The sequence below is a fragment of the Drosophila gunungcola genome, assembly GCF_025200985.1.
Source record: "Drosophila gunungcola strain Sukarami chromosome 3L unlocalized genomic scaffold, Dgunungcola_SK_2 000005F, whole genome shotgun sequence".
NCBI lineage: Eukaryota > Metazoa > Arthropoda > Insecta > Diptera > Drosophilidae > Drosophila > Drosophila gunungcola.
In genome coordinates this window covers 153,860-176,358 of record NW_026453180.1, presented here as the reverse complement: position 1 = coordinate 176,358, position 22,499 = coordinate 153,860, and the positions used below count along the sequence as shown (strand labels likewise).

General features: G+C 38.3%; 1 protein-coding gene across 2 annotated transcripts; it reads left to right on the top strand.

Moving 5' to 3' along the window:
- The first annotated feature begins 274 nt into the window (after positions 1–274).
- On the top strand, positions 275–22,374 carry LOC128259438 (uncharacterized). Of its 2 annotated transcripts, none has more exons than XM_052991805.1 (5): positions 275–703; positions 7,160–7,931; positions 20,458–20,714; positions 21,071–21,489; positions 21,892–22,374. In XM_052991805.1, the coding sequence occupies exons 2-5, from the start codon at positions 7,201–7,203 to the stop codon at positions 22,021–22,023; spliced, it is 1,539 nt and encodes a 512-aa protein (XP_052847765.1). In that variant the 5' UTR covers positions 275–703; positions 7,160–7,200; the 3' UTR covers positions 22,024–22,374. The 2 variants fall into 2 exon arrangements, with proteins under 2 accessions (XP_052847765.1, XP_052847764.1); XM_052991804.1 differs by having other exon boundaries at positions 276–728.
- The last annotated feature ends 125 nt before the right edge of the window (positions 22,375–22,499 follow it).

Sequence of the window (22,499 nt, the reverse complement as noted above, 5' to 3'; positions counted from 1 at the left end):
TGTATTTTGCTTAAAATATTTATTTGTCAATATTTGTTTACGGAAATTTAATTTAAGGAGTAACAACGTCTTGTGTAAGCACATGGTAAATAATAAACAATGTTGTGGGTAAATGACTACCGAAAGATTTAGTTATTCAATTGAAATAAATATTTATTGATTTTTAAGGTGTTTTTGAACCAAAAACAATGTGATATTCAGCGACGTCGACTGACAGCACAGCCAACAGCGCTGCTGATCGGCGATCGTTAACTGGACTTTCGGTTTCGACTGAGCATTTTCAGTTCGTCTCGGGACTTCTAAGCGATCGGTTTGGTTTGGTTTGTGTTAGCTCCGCCGCGCCAGCTGGAAATTTGTATCTCAAAGATTGCAGCGAGTTTTATTCGTTTTGTTTCGCTTGGCATACGGAAGCGGCTAACGCAGAATCTGGGGGAAAAAAAAGCAGACGTGGAATCATATATATTCCTCAGTAAATTTTATAAATATATTTTTTAAAAGCCCCATTCACGGTCTTGCGTATAATTTATTGTTCAAAAAAGCCAAACGACGGGTATCTGTTTAGTGTCAGCGCGAAAACTCAATTCAATTTACTGTTTGTGATTGCAAATTTGACATAATTGTGTTTTGATTTATTTAAATTTCGGAGGCATCTTTAAATAAGGCATATAATCTGGCCACGATTATCACCGCATTGAACCCGCCGGTCAGTTGGAATTTGTTCACTGTGTGTAAGTCGCATGCAAATATTGTTAATTAATTGCAATTATTTATGAATTGAATGTGTGTCAAGCGACGTGCGACATTTCCTAGTGCATTAATCTTGCTCAAAATCGATCCTGTCTAGGAGTTTCGTGTCACTTATGGACGTAATTTGCATTTTATGGTGCGGCTAACTAAGTTGTCTGGCGAAGTGTCTTTCATTTATGTGCCTTAACTACTAAACAATGCCATAAATGGGTTAGGAATTAATTATCGTGTGAACTTCCAGACCATGTCGTTATTAAATTCTTGTAAATAAAACTATTAATTAATAAGTGGCTTATCATGTAGGAAATTTTGTTATATTGTAAAATTTTTCTTGTGTTATAAAATATACAGATGATTATTTAAATCTTTTAAAAATTTTTAAAGTAAATTAAATATTTAATAATTCTATTCATATATTTTTGAAGCTTTAAAATATTTAACGATAAACTCAAATTTGTTGTAAAATATATATTTTTGGAGTTTTGCTTTTTCTTTACAAATTTGCATATCAAACTTATTTCCTTTTGATTTCATTTTAATATTTTATAAACTGGTCTATCTTATTTATTTTAATCTTAATAAATTCTGAGCTTAGATAAGCTATACATTTGTGTGCCCTCGCCCATTTTTATGTCAACGCATATTAGCTAGATATGTTAATTTTATGACATTATCACCATTACAAATTTGTTTAAATAATGTGACAAAAGCGGAAAACGCAAGACATTTGAATAACTTTATAAATACTTTCCATTGTTTCGATTAGTTTGGGAAACAATTATGCAAGGGCTAAATTTGTTTGTATTTTTTATTGTGCTAATGCATTCTGCATTTTGACACATATCGTTCGACAGGTGCGCAATCAAAATTTGTAGTTTGGGGCACGATCCGTTGAAAAGCGATCGTGCCTTCCTGCATATCATAATCTTTGCTTAAATATTATTACTATGGAAAATGCCACCGTAGGGGGATGGGAAGGGGAAGGCGGATTTGTTGGTGGCGCATGTCCATGAGTTTCTTGTTTTTCCTTCGCTTTGCTAATTAACCAAAGTCATTTGCATAAATTACGCAGCTAACGGTAACTGGGTTTATGTCTTTTGTCTGGCTTAGTTCCCCCGAACAAAGTCCCAGGTCACCGTGAGCTTTGGGGGATATGGATATGGTATATGGTATATGGGATATGAGACCAGGGGGCATGTGTGGGCGTGGCCTCCGCCCCCTTGCAGCTGCAAAGCAATTAGCAAAAGACTGGACATGCCAGCAAATTGAGCTCTGCTGTTGAAGTTTTTCCTTTTTTGGGTCGCTGCAATTGTTATTGAAATGAGTTTTCGCATTTGAAGTTGAACTTGCAGGCGCTTTGTGCAGTGCGAAAAATAACTTTAAAGGCTAACTAATAAAAAAGAATTATTACCCAAAAAAAAAAAGGGAGAAATATACTCAAAAATACAATATAATTATGTATATACAATAAAAAAATAATAATAAATATATTTCTTCTTGGCATTTAGTTAAAATTTTCATCAAATTTACTTTTTATCTGATACTGAATCCATAATGGTTTTAAAACTAATTTGAAACAAATAATTTCATTTTCTAAGACTAAGAAATATTTTGATGGCCATTATTAATTTAACAATTTCATTAATGCTAATTAATTGCTTTTAAATTTTGTTTCATATTTAGAAATATAATCTAATTCATTTCAGTTTCCTACTGAAATAACATGATCAAAATTGGAAATCGCATTAAAAACTGAATAAAGTCCTTAAGCTTTTATCATACCTAATTGCTGATCTTTGTTATCCTATTAAATTAATCTTATATTATTTTTCTGGGTGTAGGAAAGGGAGGTGTTGGGACTTTGAAATGTCAAACTGTCGCTGCTGAACATGTTGCATAGTTTTCGCTTTTCATCTCTGACTTTGTTAGGGAAGAAACGCAGCAACAAAGGCCAACAACATTCCTTTAATTGGACTGAAAGTAGAGTGTAAACAAAAAAGCCGCGATCGAACGACCCACGGCCCCACAGCACCCCCCTCCCCACTGCCAGTTTGTTGATCTTGTTAAAAAATAAAAACATTCAAAAGGCAAGAGGGGGGAGGAACGTCAAAAGTAAACGAGATACAAACTCCGGGCAAATGTGTCATGATTTTGCATATTAAAGACAGCTACACAATATCAACAGATGAAATAAAACACCATGTGAAATATACTATCAAATGGCGGGGCTGGGACACACTATTTCTACCCATCAGTGCTGTCTTAGCTGTCGTGGGAAAAACGAAGACGAACCAGTCGACCAGAACAATAAACAAAGCGAAGGAATGAATGAAATGTGTAACCCCGCCGTCCTACGGCAAATATTGGCAATCTGTCAGATAAGATACTATATATACGATAATCCTCCGACACGTTCGGTTATTGAACCCCAAGAGCAGCATGAAAATTGTGGCAGCAGTGGGTGGTTTTTCCGCCTCGCTTTCCCTCCCGTTTTCACATTATTCTCAAAGTGCGATCTAATCTACTGCAGTTTTCCCGAGATCTAAGGCCTTTGCAGCCCATCTCGCCTGTCCAGATAATGTTAATAAAAGCAGCGCTGAAAAGCGTTTGCAACAGCAACAAATTGGAAAATTCGATTTTTTTCTCGAGCCGCCATAAAAGAAAAAAAATGCAAAGTTACCAAACAATTCTCGTTGTTGGGATCCCCTCGGCAGGCGGCGTTAAGCTCTTAGTTTATCTCTTTATAAGAACTTGAGGAGTGGCACCGATTACACAAAACATAAATAAAACGCATGCTAAAGTGGCAGCTGTTTGGCATTGCACACAAAAAATGTTTAAAAAAAGTGAGAGAGCGGCGGAGGCATTTAATTAACATTTAAATGGCTGGCCGTCGGAGGAGTTGTTAAGTTAAATTACAGCGCTGCCCAAATAAAACCGAAAGATGATCAATTTACACACCATTGAACACGAGTAAACATATTCGAGAACCCGAGGAATATCCGAAAATAACGAAAAATTTCCATAATGATTGCGTTAATTAAGTAATTGGTGCAGTTTTAGTCACGCGTCACGACATGATTAATTTTGAAATGCAAAAACTTGTATTTATAAAACGGAATTGTGCTTTTCTCCCCATTTTTTTTGTCAGATTCTTCCTCGACAACTATTTTCCCGACAACCAAAACATGTCACATGGAAATGAGACATAAGCAATGTTTGTGGAGAGCTTGTAGAGGCAGAAAATAATATGAATTCGATAAGAAGGAATTTAAATATGATTATTTAATACTTTTTATTTTTTATTATTTATTACAACAAATTAAACATTTTAAACTGAAATATTATATGTTTATAATTGATTGTAAACCAATTAAACATTAAAAAGTAAGAGAAATATATTACAATAAATTGATTTAAATTAAAATATTAGTGAGGAATTGCTTTCTATGCGCTTATGAATTTATTTTAACGTACACAAGTTAGTTTTGTTTTTATTTAATATTTAAAAATAAAGCTTGTTGACTTACCCTTAAAAAAAAAAGATTTCAATTGTTTATTTGTTTCTCTAATCTTTGGTATTTTTCTATTGAGCACTGAATCACAGTTTCGGGGACTTAGATTAGATTACCTCATATCTGGACCTCACCGTACCCCACAGCTTCCTAAATGCTGTGAGATATATATGTGCTGTACGCATCTCTGGTGATTTCATTGGCCATAGCTCATGTCTGGGTCAGCTCACAGTTGCAGATACAGATATAATATAGTTTCAGATACGGATACTCCCACCGAATCCCCGTGTCTTGTCAGGGTGACAGAAATAAAGTTGACACTTTTCCGCGCCTCTAGCAGTGTTTGCCCCTGATTTATGTGCTGGGGAAAACAAATCAATAACATTTAACACACACTAATTTCAAGACCCACAGCATACAGACAGATACAAATTTATGGCAGCCTTTGCATAAATTCCAGCTAAACTGCAACCACGACCCGAAAGTTGATTTATAAATAATTCTTAAGGCAATGCCCCAGCTATTAATTAGAGTATATCAAAATATAGCCGCCGATCGGTTGTGGGCTGGCTCTATATACAAACATATATATCTCAAAATACATCTCCACCTTTTCGGGTTCAGACAAACGCCGCGCGATTTGATTTATCTCCGGACTGACCGTTTTTGGCAATCCAGCAAGGTCAAGGCGAGTTGTCAACTCGGCTTAGATTTCAACGGAATCAAGTTGTTTTTCCCTTTGGCTGGATTTCTTCAACTCTTTGGCTAATTTTTGTATTTCGATTTTTTTTGGTTCATTTTTCTGTCTGCAGTCTCGATTAAGTTTTGTGGCGGCGCCCGAAAAACCTTTTACCACTTTTTGCGATTTTGCATTTCTCGGAACTTTTGCAGAGTTATGACAACTGGTTGGGGGCTGGGTCTGACATTTGGCAGTCATTTGAGTGGCAGTCGAGCCCAAGGGGTTCCAGGGTTTCACTTACTAGCGGCTTAAAACCACACCTGATTGATACTGCCCCTGCTCTTTCGATTTTGATTTCCATGAGTTGCATCCGACAAAAGGGTCAGACTGGCCACGTTTCCTCAACCAACTTGCCTTACAATTTCTCAATTCTCAATCTTTGGCTGGTGTTTTTTAATTAGCGCCGCAAATGTTAATGACGACTCGGGTCCGCTGTCATTCGAACCTATCAAAAGATCTTTGGAGTTTGTCAATTGCAATTGTACACTGCGGGAAAAGAAATATTAAGCAGAAATTTTCTAATGTAAAACTATATTCGAAAATTAATGTGTTAAAAATAGAACTGTGCGTTACGCAGGCCACATAATTTGTATTTATTGCCTTATTGTTTAATGAGCTTTTTAAAATAATATTTTAAAATATTTTTATATTTGAAATTAATGTTTATAAATAAGTTTTTAAAATTTCTTTTATAGGCGACCAATTTCTATGCTGTTTGTCTTGAAATTTAAACTTTACTGTAATTACAATTGCATTTAAATCAACTAGCTTGCTCTGGATTATTGCAATATAGTAAGATAACAGTGCACCATTTTTCGAAATTAAAAAACAAAAACGGACATATGTTAGATTCACTTTAATGAGCAGGGCGTTTGGAACCATAAATTCAAGTGGAAGCAATGAATATTAATAAGCTCACTGAGCAATTGCAATAATGGGTTTTTATGGGTTAGGGTGGTGCGACTGTGGGGAAGGGTGGTGCGTTTCTGACAAATGAGATGCCACTGCTCACAGTCCCGCAGTGCGTGATATTTTGAAAAATGCCACTGAACAAAGCCAAAATTGATGCACATTTTTCGCTTCCGGCTTCGGTTCACTCCACTTTGCTTCACGTTTTGGCATCTCCTGCCGGTTAACTGTTAACGCGTTTACTTTTCTTGTTGTTTAACGTGTGATTTATCAGCAACCGAAAACAAGAAAAAAAAAAAAACAGAATAATAATCACAGTCACCGTCATCATCGTCGGATGTGTTGAACAAATTGCCTTTGTCTCTGGGCTACAAAAATTCGAACCGTACTTGGAAGTGTTGACCACTCGACCATGAAAACCGTTGGCCCCATCAAGAACTGGGTTCGAAAAAGTACCCACATTACTTCCTTAAAACCATTTCATTATGTCTCTAAAGTTTTGGAAATATGAAAACAATGGAATTTTTAAGATTCCTTTGTTTGGTCTACTTTTTTGTAAAGAATGTTCCTTAATAAATTCATAGCTTTTTAAAAATGTATTATTATGGTTATATGTGGTTAATATATGGAATTAGAAAATAAAAATAAAATGTATATTAAACATCACACTCATAAAAAAACTGAACGTTTAGTCTTACTAAGTGTGTCTTGAAATTAAACTACAGTATTAATTCAATACTAAATAATGCAATCCCTGTTTTTTAATTTCTATACCGAAGAGTCTAAAACTGTAGTTAATGGCCTTATTTTTTGTTTTTAACTTTCATGGTATTAATTTAGTACATATCTTATTGAGTACTTTTTCATACCCAATAGTTTAAAATTTACGTAATAGTAGTTTAGTTTCTATGAGCTATAAATCAAGATCAATCCTAATTTCAACCGCAAAGTGTACCTCAGTTTCTTGATGATCCTGTAACATTGTCTAGACTCTAGTTAATACATTTATGCTACCTTTCAATTACCCGATGATGGACAGACAGGTCGGCGCTCCGTCAGACAAAGGAATCGGTAATGAGGAGCGGTGGATCCGTCTTGTTGCTTACATTAAGTGAGGCGTGCAAAATGCCTAGGAATTTGAATGAGAACGAAAGTGAATGTAATTGAATGGAGGATGGGGTTTTTGCAATGAAGAAACAAGTTCAGCACTTAATAAAGTCAGCGCTCTTTTCTTTTTTTATTTTGTTTACAGTTCCATTTAGCGAATTGAGATAGTGGGACGCCATCAACGAAATGCCAGAAATGATTTACTCCAGCCTTTTCCTGCTGCTCTGCTGCACAATCCTGCTGCTGGGAACGGCTGTGTCAGGTGCACAGAATGGTAGTTTTAACAGCACTAGTCCTCACCAGAACCGAACTCACCGAGGACATGGCCATGGCCATCGAACGCGTCATCAGGGAAATTACCTAGCCACGCAGCAGAGGCAGCAGCGCAGATTACAGTCGCTGAGCCAAGCCAAATCGGATGTGGAACTACTGCCCGGGGTCACCATGCAGGAGGTCACCAGATTACGACGGGTTCAACCACTCAATCCCTATAATAAAGTGCAGACACGACGCCTCCACCAATCACGATCGCTCTCCGAATGGGATTATAATACCTATAATATCCTGACCAACACGTTTGGTCCGCCTCCGCCGCCGATGCCTTCGTCACCACGGGCCGGAAAGGGCGAGGATAACACCCAGGATGTGGAGTTCATCGGGGTGCGGGAGCGGGGCAGGGGCTACTCCTTTGTGCCCTCGGTCAGCACCAGTGCCCCACCGCCGAATCTGAACAGGAGATCCGCCAGTCCTGGTTTTGGCAGCAGCTTGGGCACCATCCCACCACTTGTTCCGGCCAGGAGGGGCTATAGCTACACCACCACAACACCTCCTCCGCTCACCACCATCACCACCGAAAATCCCTTCGAGACGAACACCATTGGTCGGGGCTACCCCAATGATCCCAAGGAAATGGAAAGGTAAGTGGAATACTATTAAATTAAAAGAGTTTTAAAGAATGGAGTTGGAGATGAGTTGGCTGAATGTTTTAAATTTTATGGAATTTGATAATATCACTTAAATATCTAATTGACCTATTAATTTCAAAGATAAATAACGAAACTTACTTAAATAATAAAACGTTTAGAGATATTCAAAATATTATCTTAATCAACCAATTAAACGGCACCGAAGCCTACGAATATTAACCTTGCAATCTTCGGTTCATTGAGCCACGGCGAAGAGTAATGCTTTTGGGTCCACACCCCTGGGATAGATGAAGATGGAGATCTGTTGGGCGGGGCGTGTCCGATTGCATTTATCAGAGTCTCAGCCCGTCGGTTCAAGGTTGATGCAGCCATAAATTGACCGAAACGCCGGCCGAGATTTACCTTTGGCCCAAGATCTGCGGCTTATCGCGTCGCCCATAAATTATTTAAATATTATGACATGCAGCGCTTTCAATGTCAGCAGCTGCGCTTCGCGGGGCTAATTCGAGCCCAACAGAGACCAGTCCGGACCAAATGCCAGCCAACTGGCTGGAAATTAGCCCCAAGGCCAAGTGGCCGTGATTTTTCCAACCAGCTGAAGCACTTCAATTGTCGTGTGTCAATTGCAGCGAATCAATGAGCGTGCACTTGTGTTCGAAACAATTGCAATTGCAGCTTTTTAAGTGTAACATGCCGATCTTCAGTTAGATATGGCTTGTCTTCGCCTTCTTTTTTTTATTTTTTTTATTTTTCTGTTTCCACCGAACTGGCCAAGATCGCATCGCGATGGCATTGACTCCAAAAGGCAGTCTGTCGCCTCCAATGGTCGTGGTCTTTAAGGTAATGAACTTTAACTAGTTTTCAATTGCCAGTGCCCGATGTGTGTTTTCTAATTGGAATTAATGCCAGTCTACTTAAGGGCACGAAGGAATGCCACTGCAATCCTACGCCTTTGCATCTGCCCCGGGAACACGCCGCGTATGCGCAATCTGAGAGCTTAGTGCTGCAGTTGCAGATTATGACACTTTTTGATTTATGCGGTAACTGCCAAAATCACGCCACAAGGCAAACACACAGCCAGCATCATCAGTCACAGCACAGTGGCACAAAAATGTTGCAGCAAACACTTTAAGACACTTCAAATAAATTATATTGTCAATCTGACAGGTTCATTATTAATTTGCTAAAAATGTAAATAGATATGTAAGCAAAGAAACTTTCATTGGTTTTTAAAGAAATAAACAGAATGGACATTAAAAACATTTATTTTTTAATGCTTTACTTTTAAAAGAGATAAAATGACACACAAACTACTATAAATATTTTATAGTGCATAAATTTTAATGCAACTATTTATTGAGATTTTATATGCTCTTAAATGTAGTCTTTTATTGCAATATAATCTGTGCAGAGTATAAATTTCTAAAATTATGTTAATAATTATATTATTTCTTTTTTTATATTTTAAAAATAATAAAATATAAGTCCCAGTGTACATAATGTACAAATCTTCTATCTTCTGGCTTCATTTTCCACTGTTATTGCCCCAATACGTAGGCGCTGCTGCCTTGCCCATTTGTTTTTCTATTTATTTAAGCACTGCACGTGCGATGCCAAGAAACTGGCAACTTCAACTGCAAGTGGCAAGTGGCAAGTTGCAACAGAGCATATGGAAATGACTTCTCGAATGGATTGGCTTCGCTTGGAGATATTCACACGCCGCCATCAGCACATAAATCCCCCTCTTGCCAACGATCGAACCTGGTTAATGGCCAGTGCAACGTTTCAATTGCGGTTACAGACTCCGTGTTAATCAGCGTCATACGCGGCGATTTGCGGATAAAAGTGAACTTAAGTCGTTTTCCGCTCCTTAGGCTATGATATCACTGGAAAAAATGCACATCAGCAGCACTTTAAATTGATTTAATCCTCTAAATATATTGGCTTGCAGGGAACAAAACTCTAAAAACATTTTATTTCATAAATATTTTCTTTTTCTGAATCAGGTTTAAATCGAAATAAATAGTGCTCCAAGATTTTTTTCTCTATACAGCACCACCAGAGGCGAAGGAAATTAAGTTTTTAATTATCTACTGCGTGTTGTAACTCTATATGCAAAAGCCAAAACATTTGAACCGAAAACTGAAACTGAAAATTGGTTGTATGCTTTAGTGTTTTGGCTTCTGTTTGATAAATTCAATTGATGTCTGCACTGTGCATGTTTTGGCCAATTTGTTGTTGCTGCCGTGGCAGTTGCAGTTGCATGTGTCCGACAGTTGATTGATGTCTGTTTTTTTGTTTTTTGTTTTTTGTTTTTACTACTGCTGCTGCTGCTGGTAGCGCATATCGTATTGATTGACTTTTGATTTGGCTCCGCAGTTGCGCCATCACCGATCGGGAGTGATCTGAAACGCGAGCCAATGAATTAATTATAGATTCCAGACTTCATATACGTGGAGGTGTTGATTCAGGGAGGGTGCATGTAATTCGGTGGGCGTGTCCCGCTTAAATGCCACTTGCAACTCGATTGGAGCCGCAAGATACTTGTACAGATATCTCTTTACTAGCCTAGCATAGGAATCGAAAACAAAGCAGGGCCTTGACTTCAATCAGCCGCAGCAATAAAAGCCAAAAGCAACAATTGGCAAATGCACAATCAAATGAGACAAGAGCCAGCGCGGAGTTATGTGCACTCCGAACAGCACTGTGACCCCAGACAGAGCCACAGACTGCACTTAGAAAATATTTGGTAATTAAAATGAGCCAACAAAATTTGGGGAAAACATATGACCTACAAAATTGTAATATATTTATTTTGACTTTGAATAAATATACAAACATTTACAATATATTATTTATGTTATTTTGGACAAACTGAACTAAAAAAGAGTATTTATAATGGGTTTAATTTTTTTCAAATCCTCAATAATATTGTTATGTGGTTGCGGAAGGATAAAGGTCAAATTCGTTTTTGTAAACGTTTAGAAAGTTTAAATTAAATGTTAATACTCACACTAAAAGTCCTTGTTATCCTAAAGAAATATTATATATATTCTTGCCAAAATCAAATTCAAGCGGTGAAAAATGATTTATTTTAATTTGCCAAAAGGGATGACGTGTTTAAGAGCCATAAACTCGATTATATATATTTTTTGAGTGTGCGACTTAGACGGCAACCCAATCGCAGCTGGATGCGAGTCAGGGCTCGAGTCGAGTCCGCCGCCTGCAAATTGCTTGTCAACAATCGACTTTGGCTCCGAAACCCAAACTCCAGGCCAGCGATAATTATGGACACAAAGGGGAAACGGGGGCGAGTGACGAATGATTTGATATGCTGCGCTTGGAAAAACTGCACTTAGAATGCGGCTGGGCCTGTGAAAATTCGTTAACATTTTGCACCGTGAAGCATTGTGCTCAATGGCTACGCCTACGCGTGCCAAGCAAAATAAAAAAAAAAACAAGTAATCTTGAAGACTCGATGCCTTTAAGTTTCAGCTCTGGAGCTGGACCTGGAGCCATAAGCTCTGGGCTTATCTGAAGTCCAAGTCATGCCATCGGGCCAGGAAACCTTGGCCCAGGCAGAAGCTCGTTTAATGAGTTTTTCTTGGGATTCATAAGGGGGCAAACTCGGTTTACTCCTACTACTTGGGGCAAAAAAAAAAACATGTTCACGTGCTCATCAAAAATCAGCGGAGTACACGACGTGATACGACATCAATTGAACAAATTGCTTGACAAATGCAAATCGTTGATTTGCCATCTCAATATTCGTTTTAATTAAGATGGATTTCTCATTCAAGCGGATGCAAACTTTATTGAACCCTTTTGGAAACCACGTTTTCGAGAGGTTTATGGCAGCCTGCACAATTTGGTGGCCCCGATTCCTCAATTAGTCATGGTCAGAGACACTGTAAATGGATCAGTCTGGACACCTATAAAGGTGTCTCCGGAATTGTCTCAGTTTATTCGGGTCAAAGGTCTGACAAACATATTTGTTACACTTTCCCTCAAGTGTGACATGTGTGGTATTTGTTGGAGTATCACTTTACCAGTTGAGTTATTTACTCACGATATTGAAACCTATTCAAATAAACATAAAATAATTAATGATTGAGTCACGCTAGAGTTGAACGGAAAGCCAACTTTTGGGCTTCAGAATTGTTTTTAAGTTGTAAGACATAACTATTTCAAAATACATTATAAAATAACAACTGTTGTAAAATGTACAAAAAAAAAAAAACAATGGGCCATATAATAAACCAACTAACGATTTCTAGTTTTTTATCTGAAAGCAAACTGTTCAGAAATATCTATCACACCTCAGGCTTAGCCATAAACCATAATGAAAATTTATTAAATGAATATGCAAATCACACTTTATGGTCTAAATTTACGCCTATTGTCTGCTGCTCTGTCCACGCCATGCAATTAGTGAGTTTTTCATATGAACATGAGTAAGTCACTTGCAACATGGATTGGACAGTGGACAGTATACGGTGCACAGTGTACAGTGGACACTGGACAGATGGACAGCTACGTCACAATGGAACTGCATGGGCTCAGCGGTAATTTGCAAATCACGCAGCTTCGCATCTCAAGTTGGAAATTGGGTTAATGCAATGCTGGGGGGGATTGCGACTGGAGACTGAAAGCAGTTCCCTGGTAACAGACAGATTACATGGAAACCCGTTCGAGGAGTGGCTCGGGATGGGGGGTCATGGTGATGGCGATGGCGATGGCGATGGTGACGTTGTCTTTGCAGTGCTTTTGTCTTGCAGCCAGTACAAAATACAAAATACAAAAGACAACAAAACTGCGAGCGCCACACACGAGCACGAACCCAAAAGTCAGGACAGCACATGACGCACAAAATTCCAGCCATACGTGATACACTTTACCAAAATTCCAACAAAAAATAATTACTTAAAATGAAATGACTCAAAAGAACATAATTTTTAAATTATTGTTTCTTCTATGAGTTTAATGCTGCATGATAAAATTCCCGGAATATTAATTTTGCTTATTGTTCTTATGAAGTCAACTCTTCTGATTGACTCATCAATCAGCATCATATCAAAGCTCATATAATTGAAATCACAATGCAAATATCCCAAGCTCAGAGATTCAATCTTTCTTAATTTACTTTAAAAAAAAGCTTACTGTGACAAGAAAACATTTATTCATATTTAACTTGTTTGGTTGTTGATTTAAAAAATTTAAGAAAAACATTTGAAATTGTACATTTTTGTTTCCATTTCACATTATTTCCAGAAGCTCATGAACAACTTTTCTTCCACTTTAAAATATTCCATTTAATTTCAAAAACGAGTTAAAAATTGTTCATCTCCATATTAACTGTTTCCTTTTCTAAATAAAATCTAATATTATAAAATGAAGAACATTTACCTATGCATTTGTTATTGCATTTTTGCTGAGTGTATCAGATAAGCATGCTAGTCTGCAAGGAAAGCAAACAAGACACGCCATTTGGCTTACTTAATTATGTTGCAATTGGATACCGAGCGGTGCAACATACAACCTGGGACCTGGGACTGCGCTTTGGGATTGGGTTCGGAATTGTGGAGTATGTGGACTGGACTGGATGGGATCGGTTGGCGGCGCTGCACTTGCTCCACTGAAAGCGTGGGCTGGGAGATTCTTTGGAAAATATCTTCATCTGGGACATTTCGGCAGCAGCTTCTTTTTGCTTTTCCAACGCAGAGGGCTTTCAAAATCGGTTACGGCCTTTTCACTCGTCGTTGCGCGATTTGGATCTCAATTTTCAGCATTAACATTAGGAGTGTAACATACAATATATGTATGTATAACAAAGGTAGTCCGAGAATGGGGTATGTTAATTTGATGAAAACTTGTGTGCGTTTGCCGTTTGGCTGCGCTTTTGTTGGCCAGTTCATCGGAAAGACCAAAAGCCGACGAAGAGGTGGAAATACTTACGGCAAAACAACGTAAAAAATGGAAATCGTGCACGCCTCTTGCATTTCTCTGGCGTTTTCTTTGGGTCTTTGGTTTTTTGCCTTTTTGGTTTTTTGGGTTCGGAGAAGGGCAGAGGCAGCAGCAGCAGCAGCAGCAGCATCAACAGAACAGCTCACGTTGCCACTAATCGGATTTTCGGCCACGGCTCGACACGGCCGTTGTTTAAACAAGTTTGGGGCATTAATCATGATTTACACACCGACACCGACACACACTCTCAATCACATTCACACTTTGGCAGCAGAGGCTGCTGCAGGGTCCCCACAAGAAAAGGGCCCCGAATTAGTGGGAGATTTCGAATGCACAAAAGGGGGGAACAAAAAAATACAAATGGGGAGGAACCCATTGACAGGCATCGAGATCGCTTATCGCGCGATTATGTTGTAGGGAAAAACTCAAGGGGCTTGGGCGGCCACTGAACCCCACTTCCTCGGGGGCCTCAACCATCCTCTCCTATACCATATAATCAGCTCAGATTACCACAAAATAGTGCTCCATCTTCATCGCATCGCGAAATCCCCATTTTCATCTCCATTGCAACTGCAATGTACAATGTACAATGTACGCCGCACGCCGTCTGACACTTGCGGCAATTTTCTTTTCACTTTTCGCAACAAATTCTTTCTGCGTCTTTTATTGCATAATCTGGCCAAGAGAGCAAGACAAATTTACAGCCAAATTAGAACTGGCTGGCTGCGGTTAGCCGTGACTGGCGATTTCTGCCACGAAATCATAGGGTGCAATTCAAATGCCTATTGGCTTTATCAAGAAGTTTGCCGACGAAGAGATCTTGAAATCTATTGGATATAACACAAGAAATAATCTTTGAAATTATTTTTTTTTATATGTAAAAAATGATCTATATATTAATCTTGAAAGGCAATTAACAAACACTTAGCATAATTACGAATAATGTATGTCTAAAAACTTATTAAGGACTCTCCTCTTCACATTAATAATGACTTATAATGAATTTTTTAATTTTTGTATTCTGAACTCTATTAACATTTGGCATGCACGCAAGTATAAAATTATCATAGATTAGAAAAAACTTTTATTCAACAACTTAATTTTCAAAGACAGAAAATTGGTTGTTATTGCACTTTAATTATTATTTATTATTATTGTTAAAATATAACAAAAATTATGGATTTATTCCATATATATTAATTTTGAGTACAGAGATTTGTTATTTTTATATAGTTGTTTTCTTTCAAATTGTATAAATGAATTTTTAAATATTTTTTTCAAAAAAATGATAACATTAAAATTGTTTTAGCGAATACGTGAATAACAAAATTTAATGGCGATTGTTCGCAAGCCATGCCTATGTCTGAAAATATTTGAATGCAGCATCTGCAGACACTAAACTTTAAAATACGGAAAGCAAAGAAGTTTCCTTGGCGTAAGCCAACACATGGTAGCCAACAAATGATGGCCATATATTATCCCGATCTAGAAAAGTCCAATCTGATTTGTTGCTGACAAGTACTTCAAAGCAATGAAGAAATTCCAGCAGTGTTTGCCCATTTTTGGATAAGGAAGTAGCGGCCGTGATGGGTCCGCTTCCCATGGGGAATTCTGGAAGTCTAACTGAGAATGGCAGGGAATCCCCTCCTGCGGCCTGGGTATTTGTCCAGTCGCATATTGGATTTCCACTTCAGTCGCCGCTGAGTGCTGTAATAATTCTCTGTGCAAAAAACTAGAAAAGAACAAAACCGAAAGCGGTAGAGCTGCTGCATTGGCTGCATTTTCTGCTGGCTGCTGACTTTAGTTGCACTTGCCAGCCGTGGACATGACTGAAATATTATTAGAAACGGCGAGGCAGTGCGTCGTCGACGACTTTGTGGCATCTTCCTTTCCTGGGAGCCGTGGTCACATAGGCGTTGCATTTTACGCTAAGTAAGAATCCAAATAAAGCTGGGCCAGCTGGACCAGGAAGCACGTCTAAAAATGTTCGCCTCCCCTGGCAGCTGCTTCTTCTGTAGCTTCTTTCTTCATGGCTGTCGTTGTCGTGGTTGTTCCTCTGTTCCTGTTCTGTTCTGTTCTGTTCAGTTCCTCTTGTCGTTGTTGTCGTCGTGGTCGTGTTACAAGTTACACGAAGAAAAACGGATGAAATCCTTTTTTAATTAAGATTTATTTTCAAATTATCCTCCTAAAAATCAAAAATTACATTATAAAAGATACAAATTTAGTCTTTCTAAAATATGTTTAATGCTCTAATTTAATGATTTATTTTATAAATCCTCTATTTACAAAGGAAAGCTAAGAGTGATTTGAGTTACTGTAAGGTTTTGTATTTTTTGTATATCACTTTTTTCAACTTATATTTTTATTTTTTTACAATTAATTTCGAATTGTTTTTTGTTTAGTTTAACGAAATGCAGAGACAATCTGTGGAAAAGTAAAGTCTAGATTTGGATATTTTTTAATAACTTTTTAGAGATTTTAAGTCAAAAACCATTTTCCATTTTCTTTTCTTTTCTTTCTAAAAAGAAAGTTTAGTGAAATTGTGAAGGTGAAGTCTTATAATTTTATTATTTCCCTACATTTTCAACTTATTTTCTTGAGCAAACATAAATTCAAAAAGTTTTCTTCCAGTTTAGTAAAATGCAGAACAGAGCAGTGGGTGAGTGCATCCAACTCGCCTAATGATGCAGTGCAGCTCGCTCTGTTCTGGAATTGTGCATTCGCTGGCCGGGCCAATTTAAATTCTAATTCCATGTAGCAAATCAGATTAGCTGCCCAGTTGGCGGACCACAAATGGCCCAAACAGTTGGCCCAAGCACCCCGCACTTGAGCCACCTTTTCGGCCAAGTTGGGGGCCAGCCTTTTGGCTTTGGCTTTGGCTTTGGCTTTGGTCTTGGTCTTGGCCCGGCCCAAAAAACCATTTTCACTCCTCCTTTTGCAGACGCGGCCGTAAAAATTCTTTTTACGACTGTGGCAACAATATTTTTATGTTTTTATAAATTTATTTCACATTTTCATTTGGAAACCAGATACACAGAGGCAGAGACTTGCACTTTTCTCCGGCATATCTACCATAAGCTGTTTACTGCCGTTAAGTGTCGCCAAGTTTTTGTGGCTTAGGTTTTTTACTATTCGCTTTAACTGTTTTTTAAATGCATTCACATGGCAGTTGTTAAGATTGACAAAATGCAAACTGGTTTCCGAAATGGCCCAATATCGAAAGAGCTTAATAATAATGATTTAAATCGGGTTTAACTTTATTCAAAGACTCTTTATAATGCCGGGCCATCTAACTGGGGTTTCATATTGGCTAAACCCCATTTTATCTGCCTAATTTGTTCAGTCATAAAAGAGTTGTACACAAAGGAAACTTCCAGATCACAATTTTAAATTCCATCACAAAAGCTTAATAAAGTTCCCAAGGTTTTGCTTATTTCGAACACAATGAGAAGTGCAAAAGTTGCATTTTAATTAAAAAGTAAACTTTAGTGAAGGGAATTAATATTTATCAATTTACGGGGCTTTAGTCAAGGATAAAAGTTTAAATTAATTTTATTAAAAAAAGAAAAGAAGGGTCTGGCGTATAAAATATTTTAAGGAAGTGTTTTCTTTTCGTTAACTTTATAATCCTCTGCCATTTAATTTTGTGGAGACATGGAAAATGACTCATCTTCATGAGGGCACAGTGCCGAGATTTTTATGAATCCCGAGCTCTATCCATTTATTAGCCGAGGGCCCATCTACGCACTCCATTAAGCCCACACACCCGCTCGGGGTCACCTCTTGGCCTGCAGCCATCGATGGCTCATTAATTTCTGCTTGGCGGCCAATGAAAATAAATCGTAAATCAATAAAGCGCATAAGAAACTTTGGCCCGTGTTTCGGATCCCCGGTCCCGTCATTTTTCTCCGCCTTTCTTTGAGTGCATCTTTTGGTTATCCTCCTGAACTGACCAATATATATCGCTGGTTGTGTTTCTTGTAAAATTTAACTGTTTTCATTTTTTTTGATTAATTGGCCTGCTTGCATTTTATTTCTGGTGGCTGCTGCTCTTCATCTGTCTCCGAAAAAAGCAATTTTGATTGATGTTTTTATAATTTTATGGGCCTGTCGGAGGCGAAACCCTTGGACTTAACTGAGATTTTACTTCTTCTGAAGCCGAAGGAGAATACTAAGGTCTAGCCACAGGTGTTCGGGCTTTCAGCAATTAAAAATTCAAATTTAATTTTAGCCTAAACGTTTCTAAACAAAGCAATGAAGCCATTCACGAACACACACGCATGTGATTACACTTTGTCTGGCGCTGTCTGGCGCAGCGGGATATATACAAAGCGTCGGTGGGCGAGGGGGCGTGGCGGATCGGCAGGGGTCAGGGGTGCATCGTCTGCATGTGCACACAGAAAAAATTGTGTATATTTTTGCAATTCATGTAGTATAATATGAAGTTTTTCTTAAAAGTTTTTTGGATTTAAGCAATTAAAAAAATATCAAATATACAATAATTAAAAACCTTTTTTTAAGACTTGTCATTATACTATACAAATTTAATCTTAATTTGTATACTTCTGAGAGCCTTTCCAGTAATTTTGAAAATAGTTCTGAACTAAGTTTGAAATTAATTTGAAATTTAAATTATATTTTTTAGAAAAGGCTATTATTAATAAAGAAAAAGAAAAAATTATTAAAAGAAAAAAAGTTAAAAATTTGTTAAAATACAGTATTGGATTTTTCATAACTAATTTAGCGTTTTATGAAATCAATAAACCAAATTGTGAGGCTATTGTGTTCTGATAAAGTTAAGAATCGATCAGATTGTTTAATTTTGTGTTTGTTTTTGTGTATTGAACCCGCTCGGAGATTTATGCAGCCAGCGGATTGGAGATGGAAATGGGAATGAGCATTTCATGTTGCACTTTGTTGGCACAGTTTCTTCTTTTCCAGCGAAGACTTCCGCATTTTGTTGGCCGTTCTTGTTATTGTTTTCGATTGAGGCTGTATCTTTAGCTGGTTCCGTTGCCGTTTGTTTGGCGCCCTTAACGCTGAGAATGCTGGCGCATAAATAACGTGAGAATTATGGTACAAGAGAAGCCAGTTACAGCTTACAGCAGACAGGAAAAGAACCAGCGCATAAATATGCATGCGCGGCAATAAAGAAATTGGTAAATGTCCCGGTCGCAGGACCATTGTGGCCAACTGTGTGCCACTTTCCGCTTTTAAATCGCGAATTTTGGCCAGCAAAAAGGCCAAAGCGATCGCTGCAGTCAGTCGTCACTCAGTGGCCACGTCACGCGTTCGCAATTGTTTTTGGCCCGCATTGCCAATTACGACACCATCAGCAACCAGCAACAACAGCAGCAACCAGCAACAGCAGCAGCAACTGCAGCAACAACTGCAGCAGCAGCAACACCAAACACCAGCGTTTATTCGCAGCCTCTCAGGCCTGCCAATTTATGGATGCACCTCGCTTTTGGGCCAGTTTGCCTTTTTTTTGGCAACCAAAATCAAAAACCGCTTATTATCAGCGCTTTTTATGTTTGTCTGCTTGGGGCCAAAGGTCTTAAGAGCATTGGTACTTTGGATTTGGGTTGGGTTTGAGAAGCACTGTTGCATATACATGTGTATGAGGCAAGGAACCAAGTGTAGTGGGTAGATGGGTGTGTAGTAGCATTGAAAAGGCCAAAGTAGGTGTTGAATGAGCTAGGTTTTACGCATTAAAAATGTTTATTAAAAACAACACTTTCGGGAAGAAATTTTAAACATTTATCATATTTAAGTATTTAAAGTTTTACCTTTAAGTATCAATAAACTGACAAAACTTAATCGTTATTTTGTTATTCAGTGAACTTACTTAGAAAATATCATTTAAAAATATAAGTTCAAGTTCAAATTAAACAAAATTATATTTTGAAAAAAAAAACGAGCCTAAATATTAATCATGTTCAGAAGCATTTAATTATTAAACAAAACATCAAAGTTTGATTCACAAAAAGATAAGCCTTTAAAGTTTAATTTTTTGTTTATATAAATAGTACTTAGAATTTCGATCAAAATTTGAAACAAATAAATTAAATACTCTTCTTTAGAATTACAAATTTCAAATAAATATTTAGCATATGAAAACCACATATTTTGAATATTACCATTTTTGCCTATCGTGAACTGGAGCAGTTGGTTGCCTGGTTGCGTGGTTGCCAGTTTTTAGCCAGCTCCTCCAAATGCAAACAAATGACATGGCCGACATGGCTGCAAGTCATCGGTTGGGAGCATGTCGTGTTTGTCATCGCAGATACGAGACACTGCGTTCCAGTCCGCTGGCACTTTCCCGACACTTGTGTGACAATTGCCCAGATCCCACTCCCAAATACAACCTGTTGGCCGAGGCTCTGTCGTTATGACAGTAATTGGCCGCCGTCGTCTGGAAAAGTCAGTTTCACTTTTGCTGATGATGAGCCGCTGATTTGGGTCAGCCCCTGCCATCCAATCCAATCCAATCCAATTCAATCCAATCCAATATTTCACACCTCGCTCTGGTTTTCCTTGTACTCGCTTTCAGGCGGCACATTTGCATGCAACAGCGAACGGTGACGATGCCCGTGAAACGGACGGAGGTCTACTCCCGTCCCACCTGGAAGCACATGGCCACGCCCTGCCAGCCGCCCACCTACAATGGCCAGATGTGCACCCGGGTTCAGGTGGTCCATGAGAAGGCCTACAGGGACATCATCGACCACAAGACCGCCCAGCAGATGAGCTACGACTGCTGCTCGGGCTGGAGCCGGGAAAACCCAAGGGCGGATGCGTGCATGAAACGTGAGTACTTTTAAATATTTGTTCTACCATTAGAATTTAAACTTGGCTATTTAACTGTTGAGTTTTACCACTTATTTTACACTGTACTTCATTTAAATTATTTTTGAATCAAAATGTTGTTTAAAGAATTATATTATTCATTTTAAAAACCTGAAATATTTTGTAACATAAAACTTAAATCGCGCATACGACTAGGTAGCCGCCTAAACATTTTTTTTAACAGCTTTATACAAAACCAGAACACAAACTTCTTTAATATTTTATAAGTAAAGATGACTTAGATTGTATTCGATTTAATGATAAGACTTTTTGGCATAAAAATATATATTTTCTTTGTTTTTCTAATCCCTATACAGCTGTTTGCTCCACCCGATGCCAGAACGGCGGAAATTGTACGGCTCCAAACACATGTAGTTGTCCTTCGGGCTACACAGGACGTCACTGTGAGCAGGACGTGAACGAGTGCCAGACGGAAAAGCCCTGCGATCAGCAGTGCGTCAATACACAGGGCTCCTACTTCTGCCGCTGCCGCCAAGGATTCGTCCTGCAGGCGGATCAGCAGAGCTGCAAGAAGGTGTCCACGAATGCGGACGACGCCTTCGAGGCGCGGGATCTGGAGAACGACATTGACGACACGGATGCGGAGGTGGTGACGCGGCTGCAGAAGATCGAAAAGTCACTGGCCAACGAGCGGGTGCACACCAACGAGCTGCAGAAGTCGCTCCAGGCCACCTACAGTGTGGTGGACACACTTAAAAGTCGACTGAGCACGCTGGTAAGGATTCGATAAGACATTTTTAATAACCATTTTAAATTTACAGAGTTAAGGCAATACTATTTACTTTACATGATCCTATGACAACATTTATCTTAAGCTGATAAAATTATTTTTAAGATTGGATTGCAAACATTTATCGTTTTAAAATTTATAAAAACCTTGTAAACATTAGTGCTTAAATTTGTTTATTAAAATATTAATTCAACTGCCCTACTGAAGAAGCTGAAAATAATCTTAGTAGAATTGAATGGTACCGAACCAGAAAGGCATTCAGTAGAAATGTTTTTTTTATTATAAAATATGTTAGGCACTTGTATAGCTTTATTATATAGCTTTATTTGCTTAAAAATGTTTCTTTTTTTAACTTAGTTTTATTAATTTACTTCTAATTACTTGCAGGAAAAGCAGGCTCAGGACGTCAGTCGACTGCAGACGAATCTCTACAAGACGGAGTCGCGGACCAACAAGCTGGAGGGGATGCTCAACCTGCTGCTGAAGTGCCGGAACGGCCCCAATGCCAACTGCCCCTGAAACCAGAACTGCATTTCCCTACGCTATTATTAAATGTTAGTTAACTTAATTGACCACTCTGTTCACGTGTAGCGGCTCCTGTTTGTAAGCCATTCCCGAATGCGAGTCGAGTGCCTCTGTAGTCTCTAGTATCAGCCCTCGGATCAGGATCAGGCTGTTAGTACTTAAGCGAACGTGTCATAAATGTATCGAGATCTGAAGATCTGAAGTTTTAGCCGTAAGCGCACCACCGCACTCTGCACCGCCCTATTATATGTGGGTGGTGCACCGATAAGTTTATGCATGTATCTGTATATAATTTTAATGTATATGAGAAATCACTGCACAAATAAATGCATTTTCTGATTTGAATCGGTGATATTTATTGAGGGTTTACTGGAAATTTAATAAAAATATAAACTTTCTGGTGGACATGTGCAAATTTTAAGTCGCCGAGGCTATTCAAAATAAAGTGGGTGACGAACTTTAAGACGATC

Excerpts from the sequence above, each read along its gene's own strand:
- LOC128259438 (XM_052991805.1), top strand. The coding sequence starts at position 7,201 with ATGCCAGAAATGATTTACTCCAGCCTTTTCCTGCTGCTCTGCTGCACA. Across the intron at positions 20,715-21,070 it reads GGCGGATGCGTGCATGAAAC|CTGTTTGCTCCACCCGATGC; the intron begins GTGAGTACTTTT and ends ATCCCTATACAG. Across the intron at positions 21,490-21,891 it reads AAAGTCGACTGAGCACGCTG|GAAAAGCAGGCTCAGGACGT; the intron begins GTAAGGATTCGA and ends AATTACTTGCAG.